General features: G+C 31.7%; 2 protein-coding genes and 1 long non-coding RNA gene across 3 annotated transcripts in view; 2 read left to right on the top strand and 1 right to left on the bottom strand.

The window, feature by feature from the left end:
• Positions 1 to 1,958: 1,958 nt before the first annotated feature.
• LOC115887528 (guanine nucleotide-binding protein subunit beta-like protein 1) lies at positions 1,959 to 9,673 on the bottom strand. The gene is made up of 6 exons (XM_030906988.1): positions 9,342 to 9,673; positions 8,867 to 9,006; positions 8,579 to 8,808; positions 5,289 to 5,562; positions 2,456 to 2,577; positions 1,959 to 2,272 (listed from the first exon to the last, which is right to left on the bottom strand). Exons 1-6 carry the CDS (start codon positions 9,540 to 9,542, stop codon positions 2,223 to 2,225), a joined length of 1,017 nt encoding a protein of 338 aa, XP_030762848.1. The 5' UTR covers positions 9,543 to 9,673; the 3' UTR covers positions 1,959 to 2,222.
• Positions 9,674 to 12,310: 2,637 nt separating this feature from the next.
• On the top strand, positions 12,311 to 13,045 carry LOC115887472. The gene is made up of 3 exons (XR_004051085.1): positions 12,311 to 12,533; positions 12,592 to 12,733; positions 12,786 to 13,045. It is a non-coding gene; the product is annotated as an uncharacterized LOC115887472 (long non-coding RNA).
• Positions 13,046 to 13,149: 104 nt separating this feature from the next.
• The window catches only part of LOC115887471 (integral membrane protein GPR155), a 27,666-nt gene continuing 20,365 nt past the window's right edge, over positions 13,150 to 20,450 (top strand). Inside the window, exon 1 of the mRNA XM_030906916.1 lies at positions 13,150 to 13,297. Coding sequence (XP_030762776.1) covers positions 13,190 to 13,297 — 108 coding nt within the window. The 5' untranslated portion in view covers positions 13,150 to 13,189. The remainder of the gene's footprint in view (positions 13,298 to 20,450) is intronic.

Raw genomic sequence — 20,450 nt, 5'->3', positions numbered from 1 at the left:
TCGAAACTGTACGTTAAAAAACTGTTAATTGATGTTCTAGTAAGACTCTAGAGTATTTTTATTATATACCAGGTGATCAAAAACTTACTTTGCCCTCAAACTAACCTGTTTTACCATTTTTAATGTACTTCCATTTATCTAGTTGTTTTGTTTTGGTTTTACCATACAAATTCTGTATTAAAATAAATAAAACAAAATTTTTCATGCAACTCTTTATTATATTAAGTAGATTACAGTACATTATAGGTCTAAATATTTGTTCTTACTGATTTTTCAAGCACTTAAAAATAATCACTTAAAAAATGTACTGTATACATAGGGTGTTTTAAATAAGTATATAAACAATTATTAACATTTAATTAGAGGTATTCTCTACTTAGGAAGAAATAAAAACACTTAAAACTAAAACATTTAAAATTATTTGCTATAATTACAGCTTAATATAAAAAAAATATTTCTTCAAATACATAGTTTTTAAACCTACACAAATATCACAATACAACAAAAAATTATCGTTTTTATAGAGAAAAAAAAAATGCGGCAGATAAAATGGCATTTATTCTTAAAATTACGTTTTGGTATCGAAGCATCCGGTCTTGTCTGTCTTAATAATATACAGGGTGGTCTGAATAATTATCGGGAAACTTGGGAATGTAACAAATTCTACAGTTAAAAACACATAAAAAAGTTCGTATAAATTATGTCCTAAAATGGTTTCGTTTCGGAGATACAGGGGTGTAAAAGTCTTTTTTATTTTTATTTGTACAGGTAATCATACAGGGTGTTCATAATTCCACGCCAAGCTCTCTTAAGTATAAAATAATAATTGTTCTTGATTTTAAATGAAATATATACAGGATGGCGCCTCTCATACGCCGCGGAGGCTCTAAAGAGTTCTACAGGGTGGCCCCAAAAAAAGTTACATATCAAAGTTGTGTTTTTTCTAATGGAACAATCTATATATTAATTGATTTTTGGATTCTAGGAGAAAAAAAAGGTGAGTTTTATTAAGGAAGTATATGACTGAAATGTAAGGTTTAACATTTTTTTAAAAATAAAGAACAATTTTGAAATTTCAATCAAAGCTACCCAATTTGGACTTTACCAGGTATAGCCTAATATGTAGTTAAAATAACTACTAAACTTTAAATCAAATCAAAACCTGATCGAAAAAGTGATACAGGGTGAGGCAAAATTAATGTTGAACATTGCCTACCCCTCAAACAAAGATATTCCTAGATATTTTCATTTTTATGATTTAGTGTGAGTAGATATTTATCTATTATTTGATAAAATCTAGGGCGACTGTGATATGTCTTACGTTACTTTAACATAGCTGTCTAATTAGTTCAGCTTTAGCAACTAGTTATCATTTTGTGTCAGATAAAACAAAAAAATATCCGGAATATCGGTATAGACATTTTTTTATAAAGATCTGCTGGCTACAAAATCATAAAAATAAAAATATCTACGAAAATCTTTGTTTGAGGGGTAGGCAACCTTAATAACATTTAGAAGATATACGAATTCTCCATTGAACACCGGAATAATATACTGGGTCTTCCATTTAAAACAAAGGAATAACTTGCTTTAAAAAGTGACCAATGTTCAATATTAGTTTTGTCCCACCCTGTATAACTTTTCGAGTCAAATTTTAATTTGGTTCAACACACATCGGTTATTGTAATTAAATATCAGGCTATACAGGGTAAATAATAATTTATATAGCTGTTATTGAAATTAAAATTTCGTTTTTCATTTTCACAAAACGTGAAATATGTCAAAATCCTTACATTTTAGGCATATATGCTTCTGTAATAAAACTCACCTTTATTTTATTCCTAGAATCCGAAAATCAATTAATATATAGGGTGTTCAATTACAAAAAACACAAGTTTGATGTGTAACTTTTTTTGGGGACACCCTGTAGAACTCTCTATATTTTTAAAAAGTGCTCCGAATTAACCTACATATGCTTACAAAATTTCAATTCAATATAAACTGTCGTTCTCTGGCGTCACCCTGTATCTCTTAAAATGAAGCATTTTAATACATACATTTATAGGAAATTTTTTACGTATTTTTATCTGCAGAATGTTTTACCTAAATTATCCGAATACAATTCGGACCACCCTATACAGAAAAATAAAAACGATTAATCTATGAGAAATTTACTTACATCAAATCTAAGGTACGCATAAACGAGAGTAAAATGGAAAAACTTAATAATCATGGCAAACGTTCCATATAGAAATATCGCTATCCTCTCCAGCTAGATAAAAAAAAAGAAAAAAAAACATAGATTTAATTTTTACTATAAATGATCGAAAAAAAACGGCGTCATAGAAGGCCGGGAAAAGACTAGGGCTTGGTCTCGTCAAAATTACCGTCGGTTCGCGTTTCCCAGCCTTCTATGACGCCGATTTTTTCTCTCGATCGCACGGTACCAACTCACCAACGGCAAAGATTTTCGTCTTCCAAAATTGCGTGGGTAGTGGCGTGAATACAATATCAAAAATTTGCCCTCTATGCCCTTTTAATACTATCAATTGTCTGTAAGTTTCTCCGCAGAACACCCTGTAACAAAAAAAAAATTATACAGGGTGGCGCCTCTCATACGACGCGGAGCCTGCAAGAAAAAAAAAAGTGAGTTTTATTAGTGAAACATACGACTAAAATGTCAGGTTTTTGAGATATTATTTAATATTTTCTAAAAATGAAAAAAAAAACATTTAAATTTTAATAAAAACTACGTAAATTAGAATTTACCCTGTATAGCCTGATATACACACACCGGAAAAATCTAGGGATATCATTTAATTAAAGTTAAAAATAAATGTTTTGAATAAACAACCACATATTTGTAGGCCGATTCTTTCTACTTCGATTGAAACGAAGTAGTCACACTAGTTATTTCTAAATTTGGGATATTTGGAGAAGTGTTTGTGCATTTTTTGTCAAATGTATAAAAAGCACCAAGCATCAATTGTTCGAACTTAACCTGTACTAGCTATGTTTTTATGATAACTGGCCAGAATTCATTCAAATAACTCTGTTTAGTATTAAACGACATTATGGAGCGTAGACATCTTAACAGAGATGAAATGCTAAGGGTCATGGGTATGCTCGAAGCTGGAATGCGTCAAATCGACGTAGCTAGAGCATTAAATACAACGCAAAGTGTAATATCGCGATTAAGTGCACGCTACCGTGAAAGTGGTGATGTTGCTGAATGAAAGGCACACAGGGCGACATCGCATTATTACCCATCAGAGATCATTTTTTACAATTAAATGCTCGACGCCGACCGACTCTTACAGCACCATAGCTTAGTTTAATTCTCCAGGAAACACATAATGTAACCGTTAGTCCTGACAATGTTCGCAATAGATTAAGAGAGGTCAACTTAAGAAGCAGACGCCCCTGGAGAGATCAACCCTTAACGAGAGGAAATCGAGAGGTACGATATTTGTGGGCTCAAGATCATGTTCAGTGGTCGAATGAACAATGGGCCAATGTTCTCTTCACGGATAAGTCACGCTTGGGAATTCATCCGGATTCGAGAAGGCTTAGGGTATGGAGAGAACCGGAAAATCTTATTCGGTTGGATCATGTTCAGGAAGTGCACCCTTATCAAGGTGTAACAATAATATGGTCTGGGGAGGAGTACAGTTAGGCCGAAAAACCGATCTCGTTTTTCTTGAAATTGTGTTACCATATGCCAATGATTTTGGGAGAAACTTCATTCTCAGCAGCCAGAGTGGTAAGTGAGTTTATCAATGCTCATCAATTAAACATCTTACCCTGGCCGGCACAATCTCCTGACCTCAACCCCATCGAGCACGTATGGGACGCGGTCCAAAGAAGAATTTTGAGAATGGGTATGCCTCGTGAAACTCATAGGGATCTGGTTCGGGCCGTGAATGCAGCGTGGCAGGCGATATCCAACCTGATGAGGAGCATGGAGAGACCATGTAGGGCTGTAATGAACAGTAGAGTACCATACCAAACAGTACCATACCCTTTATTAAGTAAAAATGGTTTTATCTTTTTTTTTTTAATTCCCAGTTTAGAATTTAAAAAAATGTGGGTATTTTTTCAATAAAAATCAAGGTAAATTTGAAAAATTCGGTAAATTTCGCATTTTTATTTCCAATACGTCCTGTCAACTATTTGTTTATTTTAATTTTATTATATCAGAAATGCAAATAATAAAATTACTGACGATGGCTGGATAAAATTGTAATATCCCTAGACTTTTCCGGTGTGTGTATATTTAGTTAAAACAACCACACACTGTATGTTAAACCGACTTTAATTTAGACCAGAAAAGTTATACAGGGTAAGACAAAATTAATATTGAACAATAGTCACTTTTAAAAACAAATTACTTATTTTTATTTTAAATGGAACACCCAGTATATGTATTATTGCGATATTCAATGGAGAATTCATATCTCTTCAAAATACTATTAAGGTTGCCTATCCCTTAGACAAAGATTTTCCTAGATATTTTCATTTCTTTTTTTGATTGGGCGCACACCAATTAATATCAATATATGTTGAAGGATAAATTTCCATTTTTAACACAGGATGATAACTAGATTGCTAAGTTGAATTAATTTGACAGTTATGTTGGAGTAACGTCAGACATAATATCCTATATTTTATCAAATAATAAAGATCTACATGTAATCTAAATTGACAATATCTATGAAAATCTTTGTCCGCGGGGTAGGCAACCTTAAGAGTATTTTGAGGAACACGAATTCTCCATTGAATATCGAAATAATATACCGGGTGTTCCCTTTAAAATAAAGGAGTAAGTTGCTTTTAGAACTGACCAATGTTTAATACCAATTTTGTGTCACCCTGTATAACTTTTCGTGTCAAATTTTAATTTAAATTGACGTACAATGGATATTTAAACTAAGTATCACGCTATACAGGGTAAATTACAATTTAGGTAGCTTTTACCAAAATTTAAAATTTGAACTTAATTTTTAGAAAATGTTAAATATCTCAAAAAGCTGACATTTTAATCATATATTTCTCTAATGAAACCCACTTTTATTTTTCTTCTAGAATCCAAAAATCGATTAATATATAGGGTGTTCCGTTACGAAAAACAAAACTTAGATGCTTAACTTTTTTTGTGGACACCCTGTAAAACTCTGTATATTTTTAAAAGATGCCCTAAATTAAGATACATATGTTCACAAAAGTTCACTTCAATACACACTGTTGTTCTCCTTGGGCATCAAATAAAATAAAAAACTTTTGCTTACCTCAATCTACCATCAAATCCTCCGGTAACAAAAATCTTATTATCGGGTCTAAACCTCACAATTTGGGCACCTTCTTTCGGAAACTGTACTCCAGGATCATACATGGATAATTCCAGTGTTTCCGGGTTCAACTTAAAAATTTTCAAAGGCTTGAACGCATTGGAAGCTATCCCTTTGTAATCTACTGAGTTAAACGTGATACGAGTCACCATTTCACCGAGTTTTACTTTGCTACATTGCTTCCCTGTATCGTAGTCGAACAAAATTACATAACCTACAAAAGAAAAACGTTAAAAACTTAATATTAAATGTATACAGGGTGATCCGAACTGTATTCCGGAAACTTCGGCCAGCATATTTTGCAGATAAAAAAAAAGGTAATTATTGGGAAAACTGGAAATCGTCAGATTTTCACCAAAATTGGTATACACCCTATTTTGAGGTCGTAGATTACGAATCTGAACTTTTTTCTTGGCGGTCTCTTACCGTTTTTCAGAAAAAATGGAAAATTATTTCAACATCGAACTTTTCTTAATTTCTCATATTTTTAAGGTTTTCTAGCACGTATTTTGTTAGGCATTCAATAAACAATGATGTTATTGCTATTTTCTATTACTTTTTTAACCAATTCTATGCATAATAGAGGAAAATTTGCTAAAATAAATTTGTCAACAATCTGAAAATGTTGGGTTATGTGTTTCTGGCATTTAAAGCAACGTTGCCAATGCTAAACCTAAATTTAGCGTGTTTTTTTCGCTCATTCTGGGATTAGCGAGATCTAGCGAGATCTGACCATTTATAACCACGAAGTTGCATGAAAGAGTTTTGATTGCATTGGTTACAACTTTCATGCGGAGGGTGATAATCTTTTGTTGTTATATTATATCAAAAAAAGATTAACCCCCTCCGCAAAGAAGTTAAAACCAATGCAATCAAAACTCTTTCGTGCAACTTCGTGGTTATAAACAGGGGGGTGACAGTAAACCGGAAAATTGGAAACAGTTCTGGCGCGGTCTTACCCAGGCAGAAAGCATGGCCTTCTAGACTGTCCTATACAAAAATCTGAATATTTCTATATGATTTCTGTCAATTTCAGTTACGGAACATTTTTATGCACGTCGGCGTCCTCTTCTTTTGTCTGTGTGTCAGCGATGTGTCAACTCCCGAGGCCTCTGGCAAGGTCGAGCGCCATTTTAATTTTTGCCGTTTAGATTTGATTAGAAGCTTGTTTATGATATTTCGGCGGAAATTTATAAGTACAAAGATGTTTTTTGATATAAAGTTCCTTGTTAACACTTTAATAAAGTATATATGATATTAATTACATAAAGAAAATGATGAAATCGACGTTTCTGCGTGTAGTAGGTATGGGCCATATTATATGTAAAAATAGGTAATATATTAACTGTTATATTTTTTTAGCTTTAGATCCAAGGATCTTGGGATATTCTTTGCCAAGGATTTTTCCGTATATCTACTTTAAAGACTGATCGGAGATTTTGAGCAATTGAAAGCAAGTTACACAAGGTAAATTATGATTATTGAAATATTATTAGCCTACATTAATTATCTACAAGATGAACAGAAATGCGTAATTACATATCACATAGGTACCTATTATGTATTTTCATAGCAATAATGCTATGTATGTAGATTATTTTTAAAATACAAATGAGGTATTAGATGTATATCATATCATGTATATCATATGTGTATCATATTTTTTATTCATTTTATTTTCATTCAAGTCCTGTTTGATTTAATTCACAACAGTCTTATGTACCTATATTTATGTTTTTTTTACATATTTTTTTTTTGATTCCAGGTTTTGCGTGGGTTCCTGTTGTCTTTTTCTTGCTTCCAGTTAGTTTTACGCCCGTGAAGCTGTGAAAACATTTATTTATCTTCAAGTTTCTGTAAGTCAGTGCATTGTTACTTTACTATTTCACTTTAACACAGCATCTCTGATGTTATTTAAATATTTTGATATTGATACAGTAGTTTATGGGTTTATAGCTCTTTAATTGTGTTGATTTGCATATTTACATTGTTCTAAATTCCAAATAAATATTTTTGAGTAATTTTGTTGTATTATTTACTACTAGAAAAAGTAAAAAGTATATTAACCCTCATTTAAACCTCCTGAACAGCCCGCCATTAAAAACCGGAAACGGAAATAAATTTCATAAAATTGAAATTGTCATGTCAGTGAAGTGTCTATGTCATGTCAAACCATGTCAAATGTCTCAGCCGCCATATCTGAAAATTAGTTACCCAGGCAGCCACGCTGTTTCCATAATTTAACATTGACTTGACACTTCTTCTTGTATTTATTATTTTATGGTTATAAATAGTCTTTATATAACTTCTTTGCGGAGGGGGTTAATCTTTTTTTGATATAATATAACAACAAAAGATTAACCCCCTCCGCATAGAAGTTGAAACCAATGCAATCAAAACTCTTCCGCGTAACTTTGTGAATATAGGCAAGTATAATTAATATTGTCGATCTCATAATAGGTAACTTATTTAAAATCCCTAATCACCCGAAAAAATAGAAGATATGGCAACGTTGTAAATTTTCAAATTTCTAGATTAGATCTAAGGAAATCTTGCACAGCTTATTGATGCAGGATTAGCAGAATGGGAAAACGTACTATAGAATATATTTGTCTCTCATTACATAGGAGAGAGAAAGAAGGTCAAACTTCCATCTTCCATCAAATGTCAAACTTCCATCTGGTCTCAATTTTCTTTGCTATATTGTTAAGAAAAGTGTTTTTCAGTAAAATTTTGGACATTTTTCTATCCCCAATCAAGTGTAGCTTTTAGATAAACTATAATATAATGAAAATATAGTGAAATTATTTCTTTATAGGGCCGAAATAAAGAAAAATTCAATGTTGAAATAATTTTCCATTTTTCTGAAAAACGGTAAGAGACCGCCAAGAAAAAAGTTCAGATTCGTAATCTACGACCTCAAAATAGGCTGTATACCAATTTTGGTGAAAATCGGACGATTTCCAGTTTTCTCAATAATTACCTAATTTTCTTTCCTCCGTTAAAAATCGTCTTTTCGTTTAAGAATCATGATCATCATATTTTTTCATGTCTTAGCGCGCTTTCACACACGCCGGCAATATCGGTGCCGGTGCCGGAGCTCAAATCGATTGCATTATAAATAAATTAGCTCCTACACATATACTCCGATCCGGTAAAATAATCGGGGACCGGCTAAGAAAGTAGCCATTTTAGTCATTATAACATAAATAAAGTGCGATTTTACTTACCACTCTCGTAGCCAACAAGCAAATAGTTAGTTTCTTTGATTTTAAAATTTTCCTGGCACATAGTTTTCCCCACTTCTCCTCTCTCCATAGTGGGTGTGAGTTTTTTGACACTGTCGGCATTGTGTAGGTCATAAGCCTCAATTGAAAAACCATCGTGGGGTAGTACTATGTGGTTATCAATCAGAACACTTTGACAATACCCTCCGAAGTGGCTCATTGCACTGGTCATACTAAAATTGAATAGTTTTCAATATAAATATAGGAGAGGGAGAGTGAGAAAATACTTACCTGAAGACAGTTGGGCCGGATATTTTCCATATCGTGGCCGTACCATATCTGTCCTGGACTATAATATCGTTCTCAACTACGTGGATCTTTTGAATCGGCACATTCCGAGTCATGACATGTCTGAACTCCCAGTGGCGGTCCTAAAATTTCAATAAAACCCTGTAACAAGTGTATTTCGAGTGTGTCAAAGCTAAACTGGCTTCAAATACAGATATAAACAAGTACAATTGACTTTTAAGCGTGTCTGAACTTTCTTCAGGTCAATCCCACTTTTTTCTAAGACCGACTTGAGTAAAGCTGGTTTCAGAGCGAATATAGGTAATACGGACATAATCTCCATGCAATTAATGTGAAATACACTTTGAAGCCTGCTTTAAGCAAAATTTGCTTAAAACGCTTTTAAAAAACGTGGTCATTTTTTTTACGACAGCCATCATTTTTTTAAACTATATAAAATAACTATGCTATTACTTACTATCAGATTCCAAAAGTGGACATCTCCCCTTTCCGTGGCCGCTAAAAGCAAATCGGTGAAAGGTGAATTTCTCTTGAGAAAATTGTCTGGAAAGCACAAGGAGCTGACTGGTCCCATAGGGGCCAGGATGGCCCTCTCCATGTTGAACAATGGGTCTCTCAGTACATTTTTTGGTTTGTATTCGCTGCGATCTGTTGCCATTTCTAAAAGATGGTCGGTTTAACGTAGAAATAAAATATAGCAAGAATATCTGATTAAAATTTGGAAAAACTATGCTTTTCGTATCAGTATCAGAAGTACCAAAAAGTCATCTAAAAATGGAAGAAATTTAAAATATGTTTAAACAATGCCGTCTCTAATAGATCAGCCATAGGACGAGATTTATGACGTCACGCTAGTTAGATACTACGGATTAATAAATATGTTGTAGAATACATGGAAAACACAATTATTCCTCAGATTTTTGGTTTGTATTTTAAAAATGATATCGTTTACATGAAAAATACATAATATACAGGTAATAACGACAACATATATACCTATTTATAATTAATAAATACTTTGGCAAATAAACTATGAACCATACAAATGCAGCAAATGTTTTACAATATACAAATAATGTATTACATAAGATATTGGGTAAAATGTAAATATATTTTAAATTTTGGGGTTTGAAAATCGATCTAATTTAACAAAAAACATTCAATATCTACTAATAGTGATGTATTATTATTTGCATTCACAAAATTTATATGTATATTTTGCAAGTATCAATGTTCGAAAAATTATATTTACAAATAATACAATATCATCTAAAAAAAGGCGTCAGCGACGGCTATGAAATGAAAATCGCTGGCATTTTATATGTAAAATTATTCTAAAATTTTTGATTTTCTTGGGATTTTTAGGTTCGGGAAAAACGCTGATTTAAGTTTTCATTTGGGTTTTCATTATTTTTATTTGGTTAAAAAAAAACGTTTCGGCTAACTATAGCCTTCATCAGTGTTGTGTCATATGAAAAAAATAGTGTCGAATATAATCCAAAAAATTACATATAAAATATTCACACCACATAATGTTTACTGCAATTAATAAACTAATATAAACTTATCAAAAGATGACCACATATTTTTTAAATTATGAAGAATTTTGCTTTGTATGAGGAGTCATAATGAGGAGAAATAATATGATGTGAATGGTTATATTTAAAGCCATATTTCTTCTGTTTTCTTAAATACATTATGTGTTTTCTAAAGCTTTAACTTATTATAACCTCATATCATACCTTTGACATTTGAAAGTTACATACATATGTTACATAAACTACACCCTCTACATAAACTACATTAACTACATGTAATGTAGTTTATGTAGTTTTTAAAACTAACATGTAGTTTTCCGAACCCTGGTACGCAGTAAACATTATGTGGTGCGTGGTGTGAATATTTTATATGTACTTTTTTGGATTATATTCGACACTATTTTTTTCATATGACACAACACTGATGAAGGCTATAATGTTAGCCAAAACGTTTTTTTTAAACCAAATAAAAATAATGAAAACCCAAATGAAAACTTAATCAGCGTTTTTCCCGAACCTAAATCCCAAGAAAATCAAAAAATTTAGAATATTTAGAAACAAGGTTCAAGAATATCAAATTTTCCAAGATTGTAAAATTCTAGTTAATTATTTTATGTGTACAATTATTTAGGGAATGTCATCGATGTTCATTTCCAAGCCAACTAGACGCCGTTTTTTTCCATGATACGGTATAATTCTTACATAAAATGTAAATAACATTCGACCAATTAAAACAAAAAAATACGAATTTCATAGTATTTTTAGTAACACCTTTATTCTTAAAACTTAATGTTGTATTGCAAATATACCAATTTTATTCATATTGTATTCAGCCATCCCTTAAATATTTGATATTAATTTGGTATTATAAATAATCAACACTATTCAGTAAAAATTACTGAACAAATATATGTTTTGCTTTACATACATTATATTATCAAACAAAAACACATTCTTCTTTTAAACTTTATCATTCTTGTCTTTACAAAAATCTTTTTTAATTTTGAACTCAAAATAATAATCTTTTTCATGATCTTTAATACACATATTCTTTATTTTCCCTAGATCATAATACCTACTTACGTGTTTATCTTACGTGTTTGAATCTATCGAAGCTGAACCAACAACACTTGGGTGGAGATTCCACAATATGAATAAAATAAACATAATTGTCAAGTTTTCTTTAATACCATCCTGGGAGAATATTATTTTAAATTTATTAAAGATATTTTCAATAGAATTGTCTTGATTTATTACTCGTACCCACTTTTCTTGCTCTTCCGGATACTTTAAGCTGCCTAGTATAACTATCCTTTCCACCAGGAATACAACAAAGATGAAGCACATCACCAAAAACACACTCCATTTAAGCTTTATTGATGAATTGTTAGAGTCTTAAAAAACACACACAAAAATCACGATAAATAAAAAAATTATGGGCACTTTTAGGTTAAAGCACTTAACAAAACGTGTAATGTTTCGTGTTTTTTATGAGAAACAGAGTGACCATATATCTGGTACCGTATGATCGAAAAAAAATGGTAGTACTTTATGTCACTTAAACACCAAAATAATGAGTTTTTTGCACTACAATAACAAATAATACCAAAAATCAACCGACAAAATATGAATACAGAATCTAACCCAATATCTAAGTATGTACAGCTGATGAAGTAAACAAAAGTCCGCCCGGAGGCTGATCTTTTATAGAGGGCATTGGTTTAAAATTTAATAATCTGACAACTGACACCACCACAAAACACACTGACACTGACAGACAACCATAGATCAATTTCTTGTTTCCTGTTATACATTATACCATAGAGTAGTGATAGACAAAGGACATTCCTTATTCTATATTCTATGGGTATGTACTACGTACGTGACTTTTCAAAATCAGCTATTCGTCTACCTTCGCCAAAATTGGCCAAAATTTATTTTTCTAAATTAATTACGAAATTACAAACCTCTGCAAGTTTAATATAAAATGAAAACGGTTCAAGGTTTAAGTTCAAACTCACTGGATGGTGAATCATGAATTAAACAACGATTACCTTTAAACTAAAACAATGTGAGCTAGTAAAAGTTTCGCTAAAATCAAAACTTCTCAAGTATGTATTGATTTTTACTACCCACACTATATATTTCAAAGATCCTGTTATATTTTAGGAATACAGACTGAATTTTACCCATTCAAGATTTAGTAGGAATGTAAATTAATTTGAACTAAAATGGAGGAAGCAAAATTTGGAGCATCAATTGATAATATCTACCCTGCTCTTTTACAATGTTTTGCAGTTATATTATGCGGGTAAGATCATATCCTTCATATTTACCTTATTTGTACCATCAAATTATCACAGGTATTTAGCTGGCCGAATGAATCTCGTCTCAGAAACAGAAGCCAAAGGAATGAACACTTTCGTAGGGACCTTTTCTCTACCTTCCTTGATATTTATGTCGCTGGCTGAGTTAGATTTAAGTTCAGTAAACTGGATGTTCCTTTTATCTATATTAATATCAAAAAGTATAATTTTTTTCTCTGTGATAATTGTAACAGTACTAGTAGGGAGACCATTGAATCTGGGAAGAGCTGGAATATTTGCCATATTTTGCACACAAAGTAACGACTTTGCCATAGGATACCCTATAGGTTAGTACAATTTTAACCCCCGAAACACGCCTATGAGTTAATTTTTTTACACTATTTCAATGACACCCTGTATAAAAACAAACCCATCCAGAATATGCTTCATACCTCTATTTGATGGCGCCTATAAGTTTGGCCATTTTAAACCCAGTATCTTTTGTATTAATGGAAATCAGTAAAAAACAAAGTGTACCAGGGGACGAAGAAGAAGCTCTGCTTGTTGAGGGGAATCCCAGCATAAACAATGGAGTTTTCTTACACAAAAAGCGGTTCAAGATGGTGATTGTCATAGTGAAAAATATATTTTTATAATCCATTTCCATGATCTACGCGGGCATGTGGTGAAATATCAGTAAGCATGTTGTACCACTGTATCTAGCTGGAGTCCTTAATGTAAGTTTTGTTAATTTATTATTTTAGCTATTAAGTTCTTTGATATAATATAATTCTAGGATGAGTCAATTACAGTTGCAGTATTTTTCTGTGATTTTCTTCATTGAACACCTGGTAGTTTTTGTATCGACAAATCAACAGGAATTATTTGATGTTCTATGGATAACATAAACTATCAAACCATTCATATTTTTTTTTCACATATCTTTCAAAGAACACCCTGTATTTATCATAAAATGATCAGAGACATTTTACTAAGTATTTGCTATAACCTAAAGTCGATATTCTATAGAATATTAATTTTGAATTCTTTCTATTCTTTTAATATCAAAAAGTAGATTTTTTTGTTTTGCACTGAGATTCTGTATTCAGATACACAAAACAATATCTTTGATACAATTTTTTGTTATTCTAAGTATATTTAGATGATAATTGTCAAAAAATGTACTGGAATAGTTGTTACAAAAATATAGGAAGATACATCCCTTAGTTTCTATGATAATCATATATCAGAAATTTATTTAATAATTAAATTCTATTATTATTTTGTTTGGAAATTTTTTTTTTTTTTTTTTTTTTTCTTCAAAATTATTTTTTTTTCAACTTATGAATAGCATTATAAAAAATACTACTTTTATTAAACAAAAAATAATTTCTTTTTTCAAAAAATACAATAAATTTGAATTTTAAGATCTTAAAAATATTTCAGGTGTTAGGCTCTGCGTTCTCAGCTAGCGCCCTCTTTCTTCTAGGACTCAGAATGGTCGGAAAAATCCATAAATTGACTGGAGCTACTGTCTAAGCTCTGGTTCAGCCGGTAATATTGATCATGGTTTAAAATTTGTAAGTCTCTTAACAACGGTTCTACATATACAGGGACGTTCAAAACAAACTTGGTTTGCCTAGAATTCAATCTTTTATTTTAAATTTTTTTTTTTTTTTTTTTTTTTTTTTATTTTTTTAGATATTTTCTTAACATTTCTTATTTATTCTTTTTCTAAAAAACCTTATTTTAATACTTGAGGAATTTCGCCTTGCCTTTGATTACCAGAGAAGTTATTAGTGTTTTACATGCGGGATATAACAGTTCAGAAATTTTAGATTTAAGTACTTACGGGTTCTTTTATGGTACTTTTCCTTCAGCCCCTGGCGTGTTTGTTTTCGCCACCCAGTATATGGTGGACGTCGATTTGGTAAGTTAGTTACATTTAATTGTTCGTTATTTCTTTCAGGCTATATAATATGATTAAATTAATTTTTTTTTGCATATTTTTTTTTTTTATTTATTTGTTGTTTTTCAAATAGTGTTTCACCCCTATAACTTTATTTATTTTTTCAGATAAAACAACGAGATGTGGTATGTTAATAGATTATGAATTAACATTGGGATTGATTAACGTATTCATTTGTTTTCGGTCACTTCCGGCTTCACCGGAAATGACTTACAACTTTTATTTTTAAATGGCACCCTCGGTATTTTTTACTTTATTCGATAGGAAAATGACACTTTGAATCAGAATGACATATCATCATCGTTCAATTTTTGACATAGATCCTCAAAAACAAATTCCCATTTTAAATTTCAATCTACAGTGCCATGGCTGTGTTAAAAACACTAATTTTTGTCAAGTGGCCTTGGATAAAATAGATTGATGGTCTAATGTTTTTATATGTGTCTTATCCTGGCTGGTTAAAAGATGCCCAAGCGTATTTTAAATTCATATTCTCAGATTTTTTCAAATGGAATTTTTTTTAAAATATTTTTTACTAGTGATGGGCAAAAACTGTTATTTTATATACAGGATGAATCAAAAACTGAAAATTTAGAAAAAAAAATTATTTATGAAAAAAACAGCTTAAAATAACAGTTTTTTTTTTTCCTAAATAAATTACAGGTTTCTTTATATTACTGCTAAATATCTGAGATGTATTGAGACGGTCACCGCCAGGCGTAATAACGCAATTGCAACAATGACGTGCTCGGTGGTAGTATTTCCAGGGTGGTCAAAACTACATTTCAAAATATCGATTGTTATCTAAATACCTCTCTAAAAACGTTGGTTGTTTTACAAATTAAGCGCTGTTTACAACATTGCAATATAAAAAAGCCATAATTTTGCCACTCGTCTATACCTAAACATTCCGATCTACCTACACCCTGCCCCTCGATCCGCGTAGATCCTGAATTGCATGCAGTGTACAGGGTACATCTCGCTCAACGGGCGAGAAGCTCTTAGTATGAATTTTTACCATTTGCGGTCAAAAATAAGCAATATTTAGAGAAATGTGAGTATATTCTATCATAAAGATAAGCCAACTACTCACACTAGATTCGAATTTAATTAGTTTACATTTATATACCACTTAACACTAGCGTGATTACCCTCGCGACTTTTGTTTCGCGTCGAATTTAATAATTTTCTTAAGGGTGATGATGATAAAGCAAAACAAGAATTCTCCCAATTAACATACAAACTGATAAAAATTTTTCTCACATTGCCAAAAATAACGCTTTCTAACGCCGAGCAGTTTTAAGCAGAATCGTGGTTAATCAATACTCAATTTGTTTGGAAACACCCTGTATGATTTTTTTAAAAAATTTCATAAATATGTAAAAAAACAACAAAATAATTATGCGTGTTCACAGGCGTTTTCCCAAGACTAACCGTTTCATAAATAACAAATCATTGTATATTTTGAGGGGCGTTTTCACCTGTTTGGGTTTGAGATTCAGGAACCCCTCCTTATCGACCTCTACACCCCCAGTCAATCCAGTTTGCAAAAAATCAGCTTTAAACGTCAGCAGTTTAAACAGAATAATTGTGATTACTCAAAGGTCATATTTCTATGAAACCCTGTAATATATTTTTTTAAAAATCTTAAAATATGTAAAAACAATTAATAAATATACGTGTTTTAAGAGTTTTCCGAAAACTTCACCAGTTTTTTAAATAAAAAACTATTTAATATTTGAGGGATAGTTTCACCCCCTTAAGAAGTTCGAGTTTCGAAAGAGAAAAATCCTTCTTATCGAACCCTCTACACAACTAAAGGTCAATCACGTTTTTCATAAAAATAGGCTTTTTACCGAGTCAGGCTTTAGAGCAGGATCGTGATGATAATCACCATGACCAGATGTTTTCCAAAACACCCCTGTATACATTTTTAAAAATCCTTAACAATATTATTCTACTAGAAAAATAAAAAAAAAATAAATAAATACCTAAAATATGCAAACTTCAATAAGTAAGTACCTGACATACAGCCAGCCATTAATATTTCTGGACCTCACGTCCGTTATGCTGCGTAACAGTTGAACAGAATTGTATCTAAAGACAACTGATGCGTTATTCTCAAACCTGTTTCGAACCTCCACCGACAATCGACCAGATGCAGCAGCATTCCTATTCCCACTACGATTATCTCGACCGCCGCCCTGTTATGCTGGTAACAGGTTGAAAAACAAAATATCTAAGATGGACTGTTTCTCCACCCGTATGCGAGCCTCCATCGACAATCGAACGATGCAGCAGCGTTCCTTTCCCACTCCTGTTATCTCCACCGCCAGGCGTTATGCACGCAACTGTTTCAAAACCTGCTCTTCTTTTATTCCTCATTATTTTTAAGCTGGTTGTAAATACGACTATCGACGGTATCGACCGAAGGAGCTACGTTCGCCGTAGCGGATTCCCCACTCCGTTGTCAGTTGTATATCGCCGCCTGTATCGATGGTTGACGAAATAACATTGTTTTACCATCCATACTGTTGATTTTTTGGCAACTTGCTTTCGAGCAGCCATAGAATATTCGTGGGTGATGCAGAGCGCCGACTTCGTTTTTCGTTTCACGAGGCGGACGATCGTCTACGTGTTCGGTTATTGTCTATCTTGTTTCATTTTTTTAGAAGTGGTAACGGTTGCGTTATGTTATTTTTCATAAATAATTAGTTATAAAATAAACAGAGGTAGTTAAATAACAAAGCCCGATCATCGAGTTTCAGTTAGCATCGCAATGATAGTAAAAATACTCGTTAGCTATCTTGTCAGAAATCAAAAGTTTATGTAGTCATTTCCGGTGAACAACCGGAAGTGACCGTCAAAACAATGATACCGTCGCAAATAATTCCCAATTTATGTCATATAGTAACATACCCAATCTGTTGTTTTTCTGAAAAAATAAAAAAAGTTATAGGGGGGTGAGCCATTTTGAGACGCACCCGGTATCGCTGACCGAAGTTTCCGAATTACAGTTCGGACAACCCTGTAATATCATATACACTAATAAATAAATCTAATATCCTGAGTAATATGGGTCAGAAGTTATATAATCATGACTTAAAGATAAAAATCATGACTGAGCATCTCATTTCAATAATAGCCTGGGACATGCGTTCAGACATGTCTAATGTTATTGTCGGTTGTTATTGTTTCTAGGTTCATAAAACGAGTGCGACTCACGAGCGATACGATAGGTTGTCTCTGTTCCGTACGGTTCGTTCCCTTGACCGCACTTCCTGCGAGAAACACAACACTGTCTTTCGTTTCTCAAGTACACCTGAACCCTCCGTATCATAGTCCGGGTAAATTTTTTTTATTTTAATGAAAGAAAAAAAAAAAAAAAAAAAAAAAAAATCGTTATTTAACTTTTTTTATTTTATTAAAAGAAAAAAAAAAAAAAAAATTTTTTTAATAAAAAGCTTTAAGAAAAACAATTAGAGTCCAACAAGGATAAACTAATAATAAAATACACGTTTAGAAGAAATTTTATAATCGAAATTTAGGGTAATTTTTTAATTAATTAATTAAATATATTAATTTTAGTCAAACATTTACAACCCCTAATACTAATCAAAACAGGAGATCACTATTCCAAAGATATAATAGAAACGGCGACAGGGAGTGAGAAAAAAAAATATGATTTGTTGTAATTTTTTTTCTGTTAAGTGACGTTCGTTATATGTAAGATTAAGAGAAAACACTAACATCCTGGTTCCATTAAACAAAGGAAGTTGATAGGAAGCTAGAATACAAATAAAAACTTACAATATTATTTAACTCCCCAAGAGGTTTCACTGTCTTTATTTATACCGGGTTGCGTCTCAACAGTGGCTCATCCCCCATAATTTTTTTTTTTTTTAATTTTCTACATCAAATAAAAAAACCAAGATTTGTAATGGTCTAAGTATATGAAATAATTAGGATGATGGACGCATTCAATTGTTTTTGGTTCACTTTCTGTTTCACCTCGGAAATGACTATAACTTTAATTTTTAAACGGCACCCTCGGTATATTTCTACTTCTATTCGATAGAACTGACACTCTGAACTCGCTCCACTTCACTATGTCACTTGACATTTTCGCATATGCTTGTTTTTAAGTTTGATAATTGTCAACCACGCCGGTTCATAACGACACATTTGACTCGAAATACCAGTGTGTTCGGTATCCAATATATTTCATAACAACAATGCTTTTTCCAAATATGCCTATGAGTCATCCTTGTTTCCATTTTGAAAAATTGTGAATCTATTATGTATGATAAAAAGATTTGTACATCTTTTAACTGGCCTTGACAAGACACGAAACCTAATTTAGACGATCAAACTATTTTTCCAAGGCTCCTTGAATTTAAAAAACTCTATGGATTGAAAAAAAACTGGATTTTTTTTTTTTTTTTTTTTTTTTTTTTTTAATTAATTATAATATTCTGTTGTCATATGAATGTCATTCTATTCAGAGTGTTCATTTTTATTATACGAATTAAAGTAATGCAATATTACCGAGGCGCCCTCGCTTATAAAATCAAAAGGATTGTAATTCCATTTCCGGTGAAACAGGAAGAGACCAAAAACAAGTTTGAAAATACGTCAATAAATCCTAATTTATGTCATTATACCTTACTAACATACAAATCGTGTTTTTTTTAGTCTGAAAAAATAAAAAAAGTTATATCGTTGAGCCCACTTTTGAGACGACCGGTATATTAAAAAATATTGTTTCATAATGTAATTCATTTTAAAATTTCTGTACGTTACTTTAGATTCTGAAGATAATTTTAGAATAAACCGGAATATATTTTTAATTAAAAACAGATATTTAATTATCTAAAAGGGTTAATAAAAAATTATTGATTTTGTTACAATGTAAGTTAAGTAAATAATGTATGTAAAAGAAAAAATTCCAGATTTTACATTTTACTTAATAAATTATTTATTGTTTGTATTGTATAAACATTTTTTTCTACAACAACGCCACTGACTGCCCATGGGTAAATTGAGAGTTGCCTACAGGTCAAAAGTCGTATTCAAGACTTAAAGGATTATTTACAAGTCAATTTTCTTGTGCAAAAAATTTGGTCATGCCAGCGAACCAATATTTTATAGTTTTTGAACACAAAAGTCGATATAAAATAACACTTTTAAGGACTACAAAGCTAAGAAAATGCGTTAATACAGCCGCGGAGATAGCGGCAACAAAGCTTTCCGCACACGTGCGACACGTACTACAATGTAATAAATGAATGAATAGGGTCCCTCGCCTCTAATCGGTGTTGTTCATATTGTAAAGAAACTTATTCCTTATTTAAAAACAGTATCACGACTTATATTTGTAGTATAAGGACTATTTCATACATCTATGGAATATTTAAACCTACTTTATTAAACTGTAGAATTAAACGAAATCGAATAATTCCGAAGATATTCATAAAAAAAAATAAAAAAAAAAAAATAATATTAAAGACGTGACAACATAGCTGGCCAATAGTGGGAAGGCTGCAGGTCGACTGTACCAGACAGTAAACATGTGTACAAAAAGGGTTGTTTGTCCGCGTTGTGATGTAAATAGTGTAGTCATTATTATTTTTTAAGTCTATGGTCTATAAGTATTTTTTGAGACCTTTTAACTCATGCAGCATAATAGCTATAATAACATTTGTAAAAATTTTACTGATCGCTTAAGTGCCATCGGTCGCTGTGTGCACTTC

Source organism: Sitophilus oryzae, unplaced genomic scaffold (genome assembly GCF_002938485.1).
Source record: "Sitophilus oryzae breed Bouriz unplaced genomic scaffold, Soryzae_2.0 scaffold_576_pilon_pilon, whole genome shotgun sequence".
NCBI lineage: Eukaryota > Metazoa > Arthropoda > Insecta > Coleoptera > Curculionidae > Sitophilus > Sitophilus oryzae.
Note: the sequence above shows the minus strand (reverse complement) of the source record. Positions and strands in the feature narration are given on the sequence as shown.

What these genes read in the sequence shown, in the direction of transcription:
- LOC115887528 (XM_030906988.1), bottom strand. Translation starts at nt 9,542, where the DNA reads ATGGCAACAGATCGCAGCGAATACAAACCAAAAAATGTACTGAGAGAC. An exon ending in TCCGGCCCAACTGTCTTCAG is followed by an intron (nt 8,809 to 8,866) that starts GTAAGTATTTTC and finishes ATTCAATTTTAG; the next exon opens with TATGACCAGTGCAATGAGCC. An exon ending in GACGAAAATCTTTGCCGTTG is followed by an intron (nt 2,273 to 2,455) that starts GTGAGTTGGTAC and finishes TTTTTTATCTAG; the next exon opens with CTGGAGAGGATAGCGATATT.